Source organism: Haliotis cracherodii, unplaced genomic scaffold (genome assembly GCF_022045235.1).
Source record: "Haliotis cracherodii isolate W230 unplaced genomic scaffold, xgHalCrac1.p SCAF_3, whole genome shotgun sequence".
Lineage (NCBI taxonomy): Eukaryota > Metazoa > Mollusca > Gastropoda > Lepetellida > Haliotidae > Haliotis > Haliotis cracherodii.
Window position 1 is genome coordinate 772,010 of NW_027266286.1, and position 20,305 is coordinate 792,314.

General features: G+C 39.9%; 1 protein-coding gene across 1 annotated transcript; it reads right to left on the minus strand.

The window, feature by feature from the left end:
* Nucleotides 1-3,626: 3,626 nt before the first annotated feature.
* On the minus strand, nucleotides 3,627-5,733 carry LOC139475042 (beta-1,4-galactosyltransferase galt-1-like). The gene has a single exon (XM_071258264.1). The coding sequence runs from the start codon at nucleotides 5,666-5,668 to the stop codon at nucleotides 4,148-4,150; it is 1,521 nt and encodes a 506-aa protein (XP_071114365.1). The 5' UTR covers nucleotides 5,669-5,733; the 3' UTR covers nucleotides 3,627-4,147.
* Between the last annotated feature and the right edge of the window lie 14,572 nt (nucleotides 5,734-20,305).

Sequence of the window (20,305 nt, forward strand, 5' to 3'; positions counted from 1 at the left end):
CATGGATCTATGACGTCACATGTGACGCGTTCATGAGCATAGGTTCACACAACGTACCAATATGTTCTTTTGTGCATCGAACCAATCTGCTATCTGTTGAATATGAGTAATTCTTCATGTATTAACCAACATGTATTGTATTCATGTTTTAGTCGGTGTGTATGTATCACCCTAATAACGGAACGACCTGATTCCTTGTTACATGATCTGCTATAACCTCATCCTCCATATAACTGGTCTGAAGAATGAAGCAGTGGCAAGTCCTTTGATCATACTACCATGATTTCCTTGTCAGAAAATAATTAGAGAATGGTATGAGTAGGACTGTCTTCATAATAACTTTACATGACATGATGTCCTTAGCAGAGAATTATTTGTGACTTACGGCTGATGTCTGTCGTCAGTGATGCCGTTTCGGTGGACGTTTTGATACCATAATCTGAACCAGATTAATTCCTCTTTTTTGAACATCTCAGTAGCTAATTTGTAATTTCCTTGACATAACATGTTATTGATTTTGTTGACAAAAGTATTTCATGAATTTATATGAAATAATGAGATGGACATGTCATTTGACATATTGCAGGTAATTTTCCTTCCAGATTCAATGATTCATGCAACTATGTATGAAATATTGATGCTTAGTAAGTTTTTGCTATAAATTTCAGATAGGAATCTAAACTATGCAAGAAATATTTTTCTAAATGCTTAAATAGTTCTCTTTCTGTAAATCAATATGGTTCTAGTGACATCTGTTTTGCAGATGAACCAAATACATGATGATCTATTGCAGAGTTAGACAATTCACAGATCCACAGGAACCAAATACATGATGATCTATTGCAGAGTTAGACAATTCACAGATCCACAGGAACCAAATACATGATGATCTATTGCAGAGTTAGACAATTCACAGATCCACAGAAACCAAATACATGATGATCTAATGCAGAGTTAGACAATTCACAGATCCACAGGAACCAAATACATGATGATCTATTGCAGAGTTAGACAATTCACAGATCCACAGGAACCAAATACATGATGATTTAATGCAGAGTTAGACAATACACAGATCCACAAGTACCAGTAAACTCGCATCATGGCCAGTGAATCTAAAATGGAAGTGGGTGACTGTTCAAAAATTGAAAGTTGACTGTTTCATGAAAGTTTTGAATATAGACTGGTGTTTGCATTTTTTCTCCAGCACTGGTATTAGCTACCTGGTAAAGTTAATTTAACACTGAGAAGATCATCCCAGAGACTTGTGTTAGTCGTAGCACTGAGAAAATAATTACTCCCATAGACTAACGTTAGTCATAGCATTGAGAAGATCATTACTCCCACAGACTAACGTTAGTCGTAGCACTGAGAAGATCATCCCACAGACTTACGTTAGTCTTAGCACTAAGAAGATCATTATTTCCATAGACTAATGTTAGTCGTAGCACTGAGAAGATCATCCCACAGACTTACGTTAGTCTTAGCACTAAGAGGATCATTATTTCCATAGACTAACGTTAGTCGTAGCACTGAGAAGATCATCCCACAGACTTACGTTAGTCTTAGCTCTAAGAAGATCATTATTTCCACAGTTTTGCGTTAGTCGTAGCTCTAAGAAGATCATTATTTCCACAGACTTACGTTAGTCGTAGCTCTAAGAAGATCATTACTCCCACAGACTTGAGTTAGTCGTAGCACTAAGAAGATCATTACTTCCTCATATGTAAGATGATCATCATACCTGTAATACTGTAAATTTTTTAAATTAATGCTAGCCTGAATTAAATGCGAAAAATGCAAGTGTAGTTTGCTTGATTAAACATTACATTTATATCTAATCACTGTTTATTGAGCAGCACTTGTAACAAGTATATAACAATGTCATTCAAACACTAGAAATTACATAATGGACATCCGGTGAATTGTCTCTGCTCTGAATAAGAGTTCTACTTACTCGTGTCAAACAATACAACAATAATTACTAGAGCAAGTCCAGACAGATGCTGCCCACGCAACACAGTGTCTTCGTTTTTTGCAACTGCATCAAAGGCCGACACGCCCCAGCGAGCATGGATAGGCTTCATCACACCTATCTCCTGATCTAGTCTTTGTCCTTTCGCCTGCCTTAATGCCAGTCAACAGAATAAACACACAAATTATCTGAAAACACTATGTGTTGTTTTTGCACAAGTACTCAACTCTGCACTAATAAGCTGTGCCTTTTGATTTGGGGAGTGGCATTCATATTGAGTCGCATTTTTGGCTAGGGGCCAGCTGTCGCATTAATTAGGAGTTGCATTCGTTTCAAGATCTACAGTAATCTGAGCACCGAGTTCACTTTGTGCAACAAGCACCTGGAAAACTTAGATATGTCGACCCCTGATATGATGCTAAAACATAAACAACATCTATTGACTAAGGGTGTGAGGTATTACCGGTATATCAGTAAATTGAGGTTAATTCTTTCCACGATACGTATCACAATATCACTTTTTCAAGCATGATGTATCGAGTGATTTCAAATTTGGATTTTTATCATGTGTTTAATGTTATGTACTTGCCAGATGCCTTTGCTGCCCAGGAGCAAGCATCCGGGGCCCCGAGAGTAAACATTGTGTTGTGCCAGCATCTTGTTTTGTTCCATTTATGATCTTCAGTTCACACTTTAATGTATCAGATTGATTCTGAATTAAAAATTTAGAATTATCCAGTGTATCGTGATTTGTATCGCAATAAGCCCTTGTGCATTGCAAAGTATTGTGATACACTTTAAACACCCAATACCCATCCCTACTATTGACATTGCATCTGCCATGCAGGGAAACATATGCATAGATGCTTTCATCTGACTGTCATGCAGTGAAAACAGGGGTAGGGTTGCAGGGCCGAGAACAGTGCAGACACTCCACACTAACACCAGCAGATTACCAGGGCCCATGTGCACAAAGCAGTCTTATCTACAGCTACTGCTGACCTGTTTTAAAATTATAGTACTTACATTGTTTTGTTCATGTCAGTCCAGTTAAAAAAAGTCATGAAAAGTATTTTTTTAGTTGTGATTTCCAACCAGATTTGATTATCTACGTGACCTTTCCTGTCACCTTCTAAGCCAGTCAGTCTTTATTGGGTAGTGAACAGGCCACAACTAGGCCTACAGTACTTGTGATATACCTTTCTAGTCTGTCAGTCTTTAGTGGGTACGAAACAGTCCACAGCGTGTATTTACACTGTTTCTACTGTTAAATGATGAATTAATTCAGGCTACATTCCACAAAGCAATATTAGCACTAAGACTGCCTAATGTCTGTGTGGAAATATTGCAATAAAGATCACTTTGTGCAAAGAGGACCTGGTTTTGTTTCTACCAAGTTGAAATGTTTAACAATGTTTAATGGTAGCTTAATAGAATGTGAAAGTTAGGATGCATCTCTTGATATAAAGTTCAAAAGTGAAGAATGTATTGAACAAATATTTTGATAAATGTATTGCATCAATTAACATTAGTTCTAAATTTAGAATCTGTAACCTGATGAACCCCAAATTTTGCGGATGTGGATGGGTGACACAGACCTCATCCTACAGATACATGTACCCCGGTAGTAATAATGACATCATGTCTGGTGAAAAGATGTTTTGTTTAAACTGTTGACAGGCCATTTCTAGCACTCCAAGTGAAAGGATGGATTGAAAAAATCTTGTGTCTGCCAGACTAATTTCATTGCCCATTTCATGGCCGAAGCAACCCTGACTAGTGAAAAACAAACAAGATTGAAACTTTGCTAATTGGCATATTTTTTGTTTGTATTAATTTATTTGTTAATTTCAAGAGAAAATTAAGCTGAAATAAATTTGTTTTTTATGCTTTTTTGTAACCTCATGCTTTTTCAACTTATTGACCAAGAAAATCCATAAGACAAGAAAATAATAAATAATAGTGTGATATATTATTATGTATGTATCTTTCTTGAAAGTATGTCATGATATTGTACAACTCCCATGAATCACTGATATTCAACACCCACTCAAGAAAACAACAAATGGTAAAAGTTAAAATAAGTCTGGTCACTTCTACAACATCAACTTGTGTGCTTGTAAGATTGATGTAAAATAAGATCAAATACAATAGTACAAACAAAAGAAAGTGTTATATGTGCTTCTTTGATTTCATCTTCAGAGGTGTTGGCGTTGTAATGTTGGCGAGAACTTTTTCAAGGTATGTCATTGATTTATCAAAGTTTGCCTGAAGTTTATCAAAATATTTGAACACAGTCTTGTCCTCGGTGGTCGTGGTACATTTCATGCCGTAATTAGACACACAGCGCCGGTAGTGATGGAGATAGGCAACATCGGGGTGGCTCTTCACGGGTGTCCAGCGTTCCTCGTTTTGTTTGCTGATATGGTGGATCCCCACCTCGAACACCCTCCGTGGCATCACCATGACCTTGGTTCGAACATGACTAAACTGCTGTGATCTGACCGTGTGGCCCATCGTCAGCAGCCCCGACGGATGGTTGATGCCGTGACTCGGGTCAAAGAAGGCACTAGAGAATGACACCCCGCAATGTTTGTCCCCAATGAGTCCCGGAATAAATTCATTCCATGTTTTTGCAGCAGTATGTGGAATTATAAACTCGTCCACGTCGTTGATGGCCATGTGCTTCATGGTGCTCATTGAGCGATACATGCAGTCGTTATGGGCCAGCAGCTGACCGTGGTACCAGATGGACTTGTCAACAACCTCTTTGGGTAACTTCCAGGGAATGAGCGTCACAAGTTTACGAGAGTGATAATGTTTTAGAATTTCGGCCATTTCATTTGTGATAGAATAATTATAAAAATAGAAATGTTCTGCACCTAATAACATTGAGAGTTCTAAGAACTCGACTAGAATGTCACTCTTGATTTTACCAAACAAAGGTGGTATACAGATACCGTATTCGTATGGTTTTGTAACCATGGCAACAGGGACAATTGGCACCGAGACTAGTCTCTGGCCTGCTATAGTCTTTATCTTCACAGGGCAGAGAGTACCATTTGTGATGGGACACGAGTAGATATACCCACCAAATTGCTTGTTATGATTTTCACACATTTCGTATGGTTTTGTCGACATTTCAGTGCCGTCCCCAAACACACATGTCATGGTGAATTTGTACCGTCTATCTTTGGCAACTAACATGATGAAACGAATAAACTTCTGTTTTTTTCGATCATCCAGATATGCAGAATACACATACACACCCCTCTCGAGTTCCCGGAATCTGCCCACTCCAAAGTCGTCTGATTTCCTCATACAGTTTTTGCCGAGGTCAAGATCCCCGTTGTCATCAACTTTTGGAGGTGTTGTGTTGATGATCAGCTCGCCCTTGACCTTGTCCACCATTTTCTCAAGGTTAGATATTTCTTTGGCCAAATTTTTCACATTATAGTAATTCCTTACCCATCCCTTTAGACCCTCGACACTGGCATTGAAGACCACATCGGGAATTTTCTCTCGTATTGCCGAGGTAGTTGTTTTATCTGGTTCAGTGTCGACAACAGCACTGATTGGTCGATCAACCTGAAGTCGGCTATGGAACAACAGCACCATGCAGAGATACACGCCACACAGCAACAGCAAAAAACGTTTGAAAGTCATTGATCGGAAAAAGTGCTTTTTCATCATGCTTGTGTTTTAATTCAGAGGTTGAAAACTCAGACCGGTGATTATTAGTTTTGACAAGAAAGTTTCAGTTACATGTGAAAACATGCATTATCTCCCTTTGTTTGTGAATAGCAGCCACACTTGCCTGCAGGTATGCAGCTATCACTCGTATTGCCCTGTGTACTGCCTCGTGTACTGCCTCCTCGTATCAGCTGTATTGCCCCGTGTACTGCCTCGTGTACTGCCTCCTCGTATCAGCTGTATTGCCTCGTGTACTGCCTCCTTGTATCAGCTCGTATCACCTCCTCGCATCACCTGTATTGCCTCGTGTACTATCTCGTATCGGCTCGTATCACCTCCACGTATCACCACATGTATTGCAGTTTCTGTGTCTGAGCCAGTTGGGGCTACTTCCTGTTTTAGATATTATGTCCTATGACACAGCCTCCAGTGAACAGACACGACTAGATCATTCACACACTCAGTCAAGTAGTCACAGTTGACAATAATGTTGTAATTCTTAGAAATTGTTCCCAATCTGAGACATTTTGTCCTGTAGTCTTGTAGGGCTCGTTACACCTGGGCCGCGGTCATCCTAACTTGTCATGTTTCTGCCCTGAGTGGTCAAATCTGAAACGGAGAAAGGGAGATATATTGATACAATAAAATAAATATCCTAAGCTACTGGTCCACTTTGTCACACACACACATATGTAGGGCCCCTCAGCCATGTAGAAGTCTGTTTTAGAAGGTCATAACACAGTTGGGATATTTCTTTGGTGATAGTACAGCATAGGTGTGTGGGTGCTTATTCTAGTACAGACAAATGCTGATTTTATAGTGCTAGCCAACTGAAAAACGATACACTACTCAGAGAGTACACTGACTCTGAGCCGACCAGCCCTTGTTTTATCAATGTACTAATAGCATCTTTTGATGTCTTTGGTATGATGTTGCCAGGGATCGAAGCACTGCCTGCTGCTCTACGGGCAGAGACCATCTACCGGGGCACGGCAGGGCAGGGCCTGGTTCCCCTCATGGGTTCCTTGTGAATAGTCTATATTTAGTGTCACTCACTCACTCACTCACTCACTCACTCACTCACTCACCCACATAGATGATTTCTTCGTGATTTGTATTTATGACCAGCTGTAATACCTTAAAATAATCTATTCTGTATTTTGTTGGTATTTGGATGTAAAATCAATGTGAAAATACTCCCACAGTGACAGTTTTATAAGTTCCAGGTATAACAGGGCTGACAGAATGGACTCACTATAAGCTATAAAGTCAATTGGAGATATCCCGTGTAAAATATGACATTTTAAGGACAGATGGAGTGAAAATATGTCTTTATGTGACAGAATAACACACAACAGAGCTGCTCTCCCCTGTTAACAGTAAAAGATGGGACATTGTGGACATATGCCTGTTTTTTGCTCACAAGACGTACATGGAAGATTGTAGAAAAGAGATTGGTTACATGTGTGTTTGTATTGCACAAATAAAACAAATCCTTTTGAAGCCTATCACTTCCATCTCACGAGAAGTATGTTCTGATAATGAAAACTGTAATTAAGACAAGTATCTATGGCAGCATTCCAAAGATCAAAGATTTCATGGCTTTCATTACTTGTCTGTTTAAAGATTAACAGAAGAGAGGAAAGATACCAATAATTTGTGGAAACCTTGCAACTTGCTCTCCCTTAGCTGCTGTTGTGACTTCAATACGGGTTTCTGATTACAGTCGGAATGCTTTGGGAAGGATATGAAAAACCTGATTCCACTATTGCTCAAAAGATACAAGTCCCTTCGGCACGCCAGAAACCTATGATTGTGGGTTCAAATCCCGGTTCACCCCGATAATGTTTCTAGGTTTGTCAGCACCATACCAGTGCTAGTGGGTTTCACCGAAGTGGTAAAACATTGCTTCTTTCCGATTCTATTTATTTCTACTCAAACTATCAAGTTCAGGTCATGTATATTGGAAGATTTCTGAAACTATGTTTGCTGTAGGGCTGGGCTGGGGAACTCAGAACTCCGGCCGGGTAGGTACTGAGTAGGACCCGGGTACCCACAGGACTACCCAGACCCGTAGTTACTCACGTGATATATTGTTTAATGACAAAAGTTATAAAGAACTCTACGTTTAAACTACAAGTCACTAATTTTCACAGTTCTTCCTGACTACTACGCCCATTCCTTCTGACTTTTATATGTTTGAACAAAAATAAAAATTTAGGCAACTACAGTGTATACTCCAGATCGTTTTATACGTGTATCTGAATACATTTTGCCAGGGCTATGGTCAAACTTTTCCTAATCAGACAGTTTGTACCTTCCTCTTGAGACCTACAGCGGGTATCCGGGTGTTTGGGTACTTTTTGTTGTTTAACACCGCCATTTTGAACAGTTCAAAAACACACACTCTCCCTTTCCTGAACACTTCCTATGTAAACTTCCTGAATACAGAAATAGTACCAACCAAACAAACTGTGCTCCCAGAAGTATGAATCATATCAGGCTGCGGTTTGTGACAGTGTTTGAACAGATTGTACTCTAGACTTGTAGCGATGTGGGATCAGCAAACAGCCTCCGCTCACAGGGAAACACGCCCTGTTATGATATATGATGATACTTGTGAAGGGAGGGTTTGACTCGGAGTGACATCATCACTGTTTAGTGATCACAGGGAGACACAAGTCCATGGCTGATTCAGAGTCCAGGCCGGCAGCTCACAATGTGTCTCGACAGTCTTCACTCTTTAGTGTTACCCGGGAAGATCCAGGGTAGAATAGGTCTTCAGCAACCCATGCTTGCACTGAAGATCCAGGGTAGAATAGGTCTTCAGCAACCCATGCTTGCCGTGAAGATCCAGGGTAGAATAGGTCTTCACTCTTTAGTGTTACCCGTGAAGATCCAGGGTAGAATAGGTCTTCAGCAACCCATGCTTGCCGTGAAGATCCAGGGTAGAATAGGTCTTCAGCAACCCATGCTTGCCGTGAAGATCCAGGGTAGTATAGGTCTTCAGCAACCCATGCTTGCCGTGAAGATCCAGGGTAGAATAGGTCTTCAGCAACCCATGCTTGCCGTGAAGATCCAGGGTAGAATAGGTCTTCAGCAACCCATGCTTGCCGTAAAAGCAACTAAGCTTGTCATTAGAGGCAACTAACGGGATCAGGTGTTCAGACTTGCTGGCTATGTTGATGCATGTCATAGTATCACAATTGCCTGGATCAATGCTCATGATGACAGTCACTGGATTGTCTGGTCCAAACTTGATTATATACAGTCTGCCGTCATATAGCTGGAATATTGCTGAGTGAGTCTGTAGTGTACATAAATGCCATCTGCTTCATGATGTGACAACACACAGCACACAAGGAGGACATTCCCCTCTGTCTCATTCCAGTTAATAAACCAAGTTTTACAATTAGGAACAAGAGCAGGGAACACGTATAGTGACTTTCCTCATCTGTAGGGACTCGGGGCCACAAGATGATGTGAGATTTATGTATTAATAATTCTCCTTTTAAATATGCATTTTTACCATTTTGAACCAAAATAACTGAACATTACAATGCTCAGGGACGCATTTATCATGCTTGTCAAGGCTGCAGTGCTTGCTTCCTCTTCCTAGTTGGTTGGCATAAGGTCCACAGTCATCATGGTAACTTCGAAAATTGTAATGACATGGAAACATAGATGTTCACATGTTGTACCCATGTGGAGAATAAAACTCACACCTGATGAGGCTGTCACCACTCACCTATCAAACTGACCATGGGACAGACAGATGAAGTGAGATATGAACATCTTTGAGGAAATTATGAATGAATTATTAGAGATTCCTCCAGTCCCCCTCACTCACTCACTAAACACCCCGTCACACATCATCTTGTTATTTCCCAGTACCTACAGATGAAGAAAGTCGATATGAGTGTTCGCGTCTTTCTTGACTTGATGGAGCACATCATATTCATATATGCTACTTCAACAGTTATGCCGGGGTGGTGGGGTAGCCTAGTGGTTAAAGTGTTCGCTCGTCATGCCGAAGACCCTGGTTCTATTCCCCACGAGTACAATGTGTGATGCCCATTTCTGGTGTCTCCTGTCGTGATATTGCTGTAATATTGCTAAAAGCGGCGTAAAACCATACTCACTCACTCATTCGCTGAGTCAGGTATGTGGAAACATGCCTTCAACAACAAAATACAAATATATTAACAAGAAAATGCCTCCCACTCACAATTCATAAAAAATTGATTAACTTTTCTTTTTGTGGCCTGAAAGAAGCAGTGTGGCACTGCCCTACAGTCCCGTGTTTGGCGTGATGGATGACTTCACTACAGTCCCGTCTTTTGGCGTGATGGATGACTTCACCACAGTCCCGTGTTTCCGGTGATGGATGACTGCACTACAGTCCCGTCTTTTGGCGTGATGGATGACTTCACTACCGTCCCGTGTTTCCCGTGATGGATGACTTCACTACAGTCCCGTGTTTCCCGTGATGGATGACTGCACTACAGTCCCGTCTTTTGGCGTGACGGGTGACTTCACTACAGTCCGGTGTTTCCTGTGATGGATGACTTCACTACAGTCCCGTGTTTCCCGTGATGGATGACTTCACTACAGTCCCGTCTTTTGGCGTGATGGATGACTTCACTACAGTCCCGTGTTTCCCGTGATGGATGACTTCACTACAGTCCCGTGTTTGGCGTGATGGATGACTTCACTACAGTCCCGTGTTTCCCGTGATGGATGACTTCACTACAGTCCCGTGTTTCCCGTGATGGATGACTTCACTACAGTCCCGTGTTTCCCGTGATGGATGACTGCACTACAGTCCCGTCTTTTGGCGTGATGGATGACTTCACTACAGTCCCGTGTTTCCCGTGATGGATGACTGCACTACAGTCCCGTCTTTTGGCGTGATGGATGACTTCACTACAGTCCGGTGTTTCCCGTGATGGATGACTTCACTACAGTCCCGTGTTTCCCGTGATGGATGACTTCACTACAGGCCCGTGTTTCCCGTAATGGATGACTTCACTACAGTCCCGTGTTTGGCGTGACGGGTGACTTCACTACAGTCCCGTGTTTGGCGTGACGGATGACTTCACTACAGTCCCGTGTTTGGCGTGACGGGTGACTTCATTACAGTCCCGTGTTTGGCGTGACGGATGACTTCACTACAGTCCCGTGTTTGGCGTGACGGATGCCTTCACTACAGTCCCGTGTTTGGCGTGACGGATGACTTCACTACAGTCCGGTGTTTCCTGTGATGGATGACTTCACTACAGTCCCGTGTTTGGCGTGACGGATGACTTCACTACAGTCCCGTGTTTGGCGTGACGGATGACTTCACTACAGTCCCGTGTTTGGCGTTACGGGTGACTTCACTACAGTCCCGTGTTTGGCGTGACGGTTGATTTTACTACAGTCCCATGTTTGGCTTGATGGATGACTTCACTACAGTCCGGTGTTTCCTGTGATGGATGACTGCACTACAGTCCCGTGTTTGGCGTGACGGGTGACTTCACTACAGTCCCGTGTTTGGCGTGACGGATGACTTCACTACAGTCCCGTGTTTGGCGTGACGGATGACTTCACTACAGTCCCGTGTTTGGCGTGACGGATGACTTCACTACAGTCCCGTGTTTCCCTTGATGGGGGACTTCACTACAGTCCCGTGTTTCCCGTGATGGGGGACTTCACTACAGTCCCGTGTTTGGCGTGATGGATGACTTCACTACAGATTGCCAGATTGATCTCCTGTTTACTACAAACAAATAAACTCATGAACATGAGGGTGGGGCTGTTTCAATATGAAATTATTATTCTGGTCAATTCTGGTAAGCAATATGTTGTGACTTAGGTGTTATTTTATAACTATGCCCAGCCAGCTGTTCAGTGAAACACACACCACTGATTACAGAACAGGAATACTTGAAATAATGATGAGCATCAGATGGAGTGAGTGAGGGAGGGAGTTTGTCTCCAGACACCTGTAAACCGAATCAGTAGAGTCCAGAAGAAATGTCAGGCTCACAAATCCCATGTTTCTTTCACATATTGCAACTGGGGAAAAATGCTTTAGAGAAAATAATTTTGATATCCCGCCCTGGAGAATTACTCATTACGTCAGAGATCGGAGTCCCTTTAAGAGGATTGCAATCCCAGAAATATTTATAGATAGATAGATGAGATGAAAGTCAAGATATATCTATATATTTGGGGGCTTCTAATCCCAGCATTATTATTCATTTTGTGATGTTTTTAAGCCCTTCTGAACTTCTGTCAGTCTGTTAGATAAATGGACAGATTATTCCATCAGTTTGTGAAATGACAGGCACTTAAATAAATGCCTAAGTGAATCACATTTTACACATTGACTGTAACATTTATACACGCTTACAAATGAAAAGGCTTGTGAAGATAATGACAGTGTCATCTGTCTCGTGTCGAAGAACTTCCCAATGAATGCATAAAGAAACTGGAGTGATTCTGTTCAATGCCACAAAATGAATGAGTAGAAAATGCAAACATTGTAACTACAACTGTTTACTGTAAATGTAAATCGAAATCTTCCTTGTTCACAGGCAACAATCAGTGTACAGAAATGCGTAGAGATATTTCCTCAAAGTCTATTCCTGTTTCATGTCACGCTCAGTTGCCTTAGCTAGGAAATGGACACATGACAGCAGATGCTAGCGGGCAGTGTTAGACAGACAGCCTAGTGCCCCTTTAACCATGTCAATCAACCCAACAGCACACTCACTTTTGTTTCACAAGTCCCCAGTCCATGATCTCTGACAATACACTAATTCTCACCTAGCAATGTTTGTTAGCTGCAGGTTCAATATCATAAACAGCGTGGGAAAGCTTTGTGTTCAATCTGATAATATTCATGCAGTATTCAAGGGTATACAGTCTTGCCTTCGTGCTGAAGCGGCTTCCATGAGGTTGAAAAAGTACAGTCACAAGAAAATTAAACATTGAACATAACAAGATATTTATAAGTGTTGTATCAACCCCTGATATCTTTACACAGGGTAATTGTCCTACCAACCCATTGATATATTCACACAAGATAACTGTCCTATCAACCACATATACCTTCACACAGGGTAATTGTCCTATCAACCCATTGATATACTCACACAAGATAACTGTCCTATCAACCACATATACCTTCACACAGGGTAATTGTCCTATCAACCCTGATATCTTCACACAGGATAATTGTCCTGTCAACCCTGATATCTTCACACAAGGTATTAACTGTCCTCACAACCCCGATATCTTCACACAAGGTATTAACTGTCCTCACAACCCTGATATCTTCACACAAGGTATTAACTGTCCTCACAACCCCGATATCTTCACACAGGATAAGTGTCCTATCAACCCCGATATCTTCACACAGGATTATTGTCCTATCAACCTTGATATCTTCACACAGGATTATTGTCCTATCAACCTTGATATCTTCACACAAGGTATTAACTGTCCTCACAACCCTGATATCTTCACACAGGATTATTGTCCTATCAACCTTGATATCTTCACACAAGGTATTAACTGTCCTATCAGCCCTGATATCTTCACACAAGGTATTAACTGTCCTCACAACCCTGATATCTTCACACAAGGTATTAACTGTCCTCACAACCCCGATATCTTCACACAAGGTATTAACTGTCCTCACAACCCTGATATCTTCACACAAGGTATTAACTGTCCTCACAACCCCGATATCTTCACACAGGATAAGTGTCCTATCAACCTTGATATCTTCACACAGGATTATTGTCCTATCAACCTTGATATCTTCACACAAGGTATTAACTGTCCTCACAACCCTGATATCTTCACACAGGATTATTGTCCTATCAACCTTGATATCTTCACACAAGGTATTAACTGTCCTATCAGCCCTGATATCTTCACACAAGGTATTAACTGTCCTCACAACCCTGATATCTTCACACAAGGTATTAACTGTCCTATCAGCCCTGATATCTTCACACAAGGTATTAACTGTCCTCACAACCCCGATATCTTCACACAAGGTATTAACTGTCCTATCAGCCCTGATATCTTCACACAAGGTATTAACTGTCCTCACAACCCCGATATCTTCACTCAAGGTATTAACTGTCCTATCAACCCTGATATCTTCACACAGGATAATTGTCCTATCAACCCTGATATCTTCACACAGGATAATTGTCCTATCCACCCCGATATCTTCACACAAGATAATTGTCCTATCGACCCAGATATCTTCACACAAGGTATTAACTGTCCTATCGACCCTGATATCTTCACACAAGGTATTAACTGTCCTCACAACCCTGATATCTTCACACAGGATAATTGTCCTATCAACCCTGATATCTTCACACAGGATAATTGTCCTATCCACCCCGATATCTTCACACAAGATAATTGTCCTATCGACCCAGATATCTTCACACAAGGTATTAACTGTCCTATCGACCCTGATATCTTCACACAAGGTATTAACTGTCCTCACAACCCTGATATCTTCACACAAGGTATTAACTGTCATATCAACCCTGATATCTTTACACAAGGTATTAACTGTCCTCACAACCCCGATATCTTCACACAGGATAATTGTCCTATCAACCCCGATATCTTCACACAGGATAATTGTCCTATCCACCCCGATATCTTCACACTGGATAATTGTCCTATCAACCCTGATATTTTCACACAAGGTATTAACTGTCCTATCAACCCTGATATATTCACACAATGATTTTAACAAATATTGGTTTCTTTTTAAGATGACCTACACATGTCTTAATTATATATATTGGCCTTATTTCATCACCTAGACGATGGAATGACCCCTATGAGCAAAGTGTTTACAGCTAAAAGAAGTAGATGGATTTCACTGTAAGGTTGAAGAAGTGTTTTTAGATCTTCTTATCTGGCCTATCTTTGGCAACAGAAAGATTTGTATCATGTCTGAACACAGCTGTCCTCGACATGGCCAATCAATCATTCTGACACCAACAAGTAATGAACAAAATAAAATATCTACTGACCTATCTCATCCCCTGCTAGTTATTTGAAACAGCTCAGTTGTGGGCTAAATATATGTATTGTGTATGCTTTAAAAAACTTTCAGGAAAGAAAAATAAATCTTGTACAATTGACCGGGGTAATAATGTGGTGTGGCAATATGTGCACAATAAATGGCCTGTTGTCATCTACTAATGTCAATGTACAGTATTTCCAGCAATATTCCAGCTGTATGACGGCGGTCTGTAAGTTATCAAGACTGGATCAGACAATCCAGTGATTGACATCATGAGCATCGATCCACGCGATTGGGGTACAATAACATGCATCAAACCAAGTCAACGAGCCTGACCACCTGATCCTGTTAGTCTCCTCTTACGACAAGCATAGTCGTCTTTCATGGCAAGCATGGGTTGCTGAAAACCTACTCTACCCCGGATCTTCACGGGTCTGCTGATCCCAGTTCAACTGTAGATGGTCTATGGGGATGGAGAAATGCAGCCTTGGTCACAGACACTACGTCTCCGTACCAGGCCTTCTTATGGGATCTCCTTACCAAGTCTCCTTATAAGATCATCTTACTTGGTCTGCTGGATCTCATCAGATCTCCTTACCAAGTCTCCTTATAAGATCATCTTACTTGGTCTGCTGGATCTCATCAGATCTCCTTACCAAGTCTCCTTATAAGATCATCTTACTTGGTCTGCTGGATCTCATCAGATCTCCTTACCAAGTCTCCTTATAAGATCATCTTACTTGGCCTGCTGGATCTAATCAGATCTCCTTACCAAGTCTCCTTTTCAGATCATGACAGGTCTTGTCAGGTCTCCCATATGGATTTCCCTACTAGATCTCCTGACGAGTCTCCTTACATGTTTTTAAGGGGGTATTAGAATGAGAACCGTCTGTGAGTGCCTCCATCCATGCATCGGTTCATGCAAGATATTGTTTCTGTGGCAGATCATGAAAACCGTACAGTACTCCTTTACCAGACTTAGCACATAGATAGGTCTGGAGGTGAACCGGTGCCTTTTGGTAGTTTGGGAGTTTTAAAAAGTGTATTTTTTTAGTTTCCATGTCAACAACTTTGATTCAGACTAAAAATGGCAGTAGTTATGAAGTCAGTTAACATTGCAGGGATATCGGACATCGATAACTTTGTCCTCTTAATTTTATTTGAATAGGTTCACTCAAATGATTTATTGTTATGCATGTGTTTGACGGCATTATCGTATGTACAGGTGATTTCCATCTCCATAGTTTTGTACCAGTAATTCCAGCATGATGATATTGATTGCTGTTTATAATAAATGCCTAGTATAAAGTGTAATGGGATATACAATCTAAATATAAAATGATCCTGCCTAGCAATCATATATCTTTTTTAAAATCAACATTTACAGTGAGTTTTAAACCAAGTTTCCTTGCTCCAGCCAAGAGCTCAATCGATTTGATTCTTTTACAGCATGATCCACAAGATTATCAACTTGTCCCTCAACTACCAGGGCCTCACAATATGGGGTGCAAGAAAATATTTCAGTCTAAAAATTGGTAATACAATGTAGATTTAATCCATCACAAATGATTATAATAAACATGATGTATTATGAAGTATTAACAACAATATTCCCCTTTGAAGGTTAAAGTAGAATTAGTCAAAGCCTTCTATTACAATTCCTGTAGATGTACTCTAACAGATAATGGATGTCTCAGCCCTAATGTGGAAATAACATTTTCCACTGTCGACAAGTGTTTTAAAAGTATCAAATAATAATAAATGATATGATATATTACTTATATTAAAACATTTGCACAAATTTCAAAATAATACATCTTGTATAATGTTCAAATATCTACAGTATCCAGCTCATCTGAGGAGAGTGTTAATTTGCAATGAATGCCTGTCCATAGCTCATCTATGGAGAGTGTTAATTTGCAATGAATGCCTGTCCATAGCTCATCTAAGGAGAGTGTTAATTTGCAATGAATACCTGTCCATAGTTCATCTAAGGAGAGTGTTAATTTGCAATGAATGCCTGTCCATAGCTCATCTAAGGAGAGTGTTAATTTGCAATGAATGCCTGTCCATAGCTCATCTAAGGAGAGTGTTAATTTGCAATGAATGCCTGTCCATAGCTCATCTAAGGAGAGTGTTAATTTGCAATGAATGCCTGTCCATAGCTCATCTAAGGAGAGTGTTAATTTGCAATGAATACCTGTCCATAGTTCATCTAAGGAGAGTGTTAATTTGCAATGAATACCTGTCCATAGTTCATCTAAGGAGAGTGTTAATTTGCAATGAATACCTGTCCATAGTTCATCTAAGGAGAGTGTTAATTTGCAATGAATGCCTGTCCATAGCTCATCTAAGGAGAGTGTTAATTTGCAATGAATGCCTGTCCATAGCTCATCTAAGGAGAGTGTTAATTTGCAATGAATGCCTGTCCATAGCTCATCTAAGGAGAGTGTTAATTTGCAATGAATGCCTGTCCATAGCTCATCTAAGGAGAGTGTTAATTTGCAATGAATGCCTGTCCATAGCTCATCTAAGGAGAGTGTTAATTTGCAATGAATGCCTGTCCATAGCTCATCTAAGGAGAGTGTTAATTTGCAATGAATGCCTGTCCATAGCTCATCTAAGGAGAGTGTTAATTTGCAATGAATGCCTGTCCATAGCTCATCTAAGGAGAGTGTTAATTTGCAATGAATACCTGTCCATAGTTCATCTAAGGAGAGTGTTAATTTGCAATGAATACCTGTCCATAGTTCATCTAAGGAGAGTGTTAATTTGCAATGAATGCCTGTCCATAGTTCATCTAAGGAGAGTGTTAATTTGCAATGAATGCCTGTCCATAGCTCATCTAAGGAGAGTGTTAATTTGCAATGAATGCCTGTCCATAGCTCATCTAAGGAGAGTGTTAATTTGCAATGAATGCCTGTCCATAGCTCATCTAAGGAGAGTGTTAATTTGCAATGAATGCCTGTCCATAGCTCATCTAAGGAGAGTGTTAATTTGCAATGAATGCCTGTTCATAGCTCATCTAAGGAGAGTGTTAATTTGCAATGAATGCCTGTCCATAGCTCATCTAAGGAGAGTGTTAAATTGCAATGAATGCCTGTCCATAGCTCATCTAAGGAGAGTGTTAATTTGCAATGAATGCCTGTCCATAGCTCATCTGAGGAGAGTGTTAATTTGCAATGAATGCCTGTCCATAGCTCATCTAAGGAGAGTGTTAATTTGCAATGAATGCCTGTCCATAGCTCATCTGAGGAGAGTGTTAATTTGCAATGAATGCCTGTCCATAGCTCATCTAAGGAGAGTGTTAATTTGCAATGAATGCCTGTCCATAGCTCATCTGAGGAGAGTGTTAAATTGCAATAAATACCTGCCCATAGCTCATCTGAGGAAAGTGTTAAATTGCAACCAATACCTGTCCATAGCTCATCTGAGGAGAGTGTTAAATCGCAATGAATACCTGTCCATAGCTCATCTGAGGAGAGTGTTAAATTGCAATGAATACCTGTCCATAACTCATCTGAAGGAAGTGTTAAATCTCAATCAATACCTGTCCGTAGCTCACCTGACCGGGTCACAGTGTGAGATGTCAACAGGGTAATCGGCCGCCTGACGAGGGAGGGAGGGTGCATGACGTGCATGGAGCCAACACAAACAGGTAAATCCCACCAGCCTTACCTTAATCATCAGCAAACACTGTACACCAGTATCTCTGATGCACCGGCTTTAGGCAGGGCCGTGAAGGATTCTCACAACCGCCATCCGATAATTAGCTAGCTGAATGGATTATGAGAGATGGTAAATACTGATGTTTGCTTCACATGAGATGTCTCAATGGGTTTAGAGGCACAACACTCAAATGTGACTTTTCAAAGTGTTCGTCCTCTATTCCAACTGTTGTGTTTTTGTAGGAATAACAGTTTGCCATCCCTAATGGCTAATACCAATACAATGGGAGGTGTGTGGTCCTCCTCCGACGACATCACCTGTCTCTGTAACACAGTCAAGTTTTCAAGTGCACTTGTCACACTCATTTCGGGATTTGACAATATAAGGGAAACGCTAACTTGAGAAGTGTTGAGAAGTTTGTTAAAGTATGTTTTTGCTTTGAGAAAGTTCGTTCTTTAGTGTCTCTGTGCACTTATATTCATCTGAACCTCACAGGCAGCTTAGGTTGTATACTTCCCATGAAGCTGAGAATGAAAATCGAGTGCACACTGATCCAGTGACTAGGATAATAATAAGATTTACCATGGTGTAATCTCATTTGAGCAGTTAAAAATTCGAAAGTGCTCTACAAAATATAATACCATACTTTATTATTTCATAATTCATCTTTGATGTAAGAAGAGTGGGTTGCATCACATTTCAAGTTGTTGATTATCATCGTATTTCAAGTTGTTGATTATCATCGTATTTCAAGTTGTTGATTATCATCATATTTCAAGTTGTTGATTATCATCGTATTTCAAGTTGTTGATTATGCTCGTATTTCAAATAGTTGATTATCATCGTATTTCAAGTTGTTGATTATCATCATATTTCAAGTTGTTGATTATCATCATATTTCAAATTGTTGATTATCATCGTATTTCAAGTTGTTGATTATCATCATATTTCAAGTTGTTGATTATCATCGTATTTCAAATTGTTGATTATCATATTTCAAGTTGTTGATTATCATGGTATTTCAAATTGTTGATTATCATCATATTTCAAGTTGTTGATTATCATCGTATTTCAAGTTGTTGATTATCATCATATTTCAAGTTGTTGATTATCATCATATTTCAAGTTGTTGTTTATCATCGTATTTCAAGTTGTTGATTATCATCATATTTCAAGTTGTTGATTATCATCATATTTCAAGTTGTTGATTATCATCGTATTTCAAGTTGTTGATTATCATCGTATTTCAAGTTGTTGATTATCTTCGTATTTCAAGTTGTTGATTATCATCATATTTCAAGTTGTTGATTATCATTGTATTTCAAGTTGTTGATTATCATCGTATTTCAAGTTGCTGATTATCATCGTATTTCAAATTGTTGATTATCATCATATTTCAAATTGTTGATAATGATTGAATTTCAAATTGTTGATTATGATTGTATTTCAAATTGTTGATTACCTCGTATTTCAAGTTGTTGATTATCATCGTATTTCAAATTGTTGATAATGATTGTATTTCAAATTGTTGATTATGATTGTATTTCAAATTGTTGATTACCTCGTATTTCAAGTTGTTGATTATCTTCGTATTTCAAGTTGTTGATTATCATCATATTTCAAATTGTTGATAATGATTGTATTTCAAATTGTTGATTATGATTGTATTTCAAATTGTTGTTTATCATCGTATTTCAAATTGTTGATTGTCATCGTATTTCAAATTGTTGATTATCATCGTATTTCAAATTGTTCATATGAGTAACATGTTTGTGAACAATATTAATAACACAATGTCATGTCTCCATGGAAATGTTATAAGAGTAGCAAGTATGGTTTGTTGTTTCTGTTAATCAGAACAAATAAAGTAGACCAAGAAACAGTTCTCAAGTATCAATGCCTGTGTTCTTCAA

Coding starts and splice junctions, on each gene's coding strand:
- LOC139475042 (XM_071258264.1), bottom strand. CDS start 5,668: ATGATGAAAAAGCACTTTTTCCGATCAATGACTTTCAAACGTTTTTTG.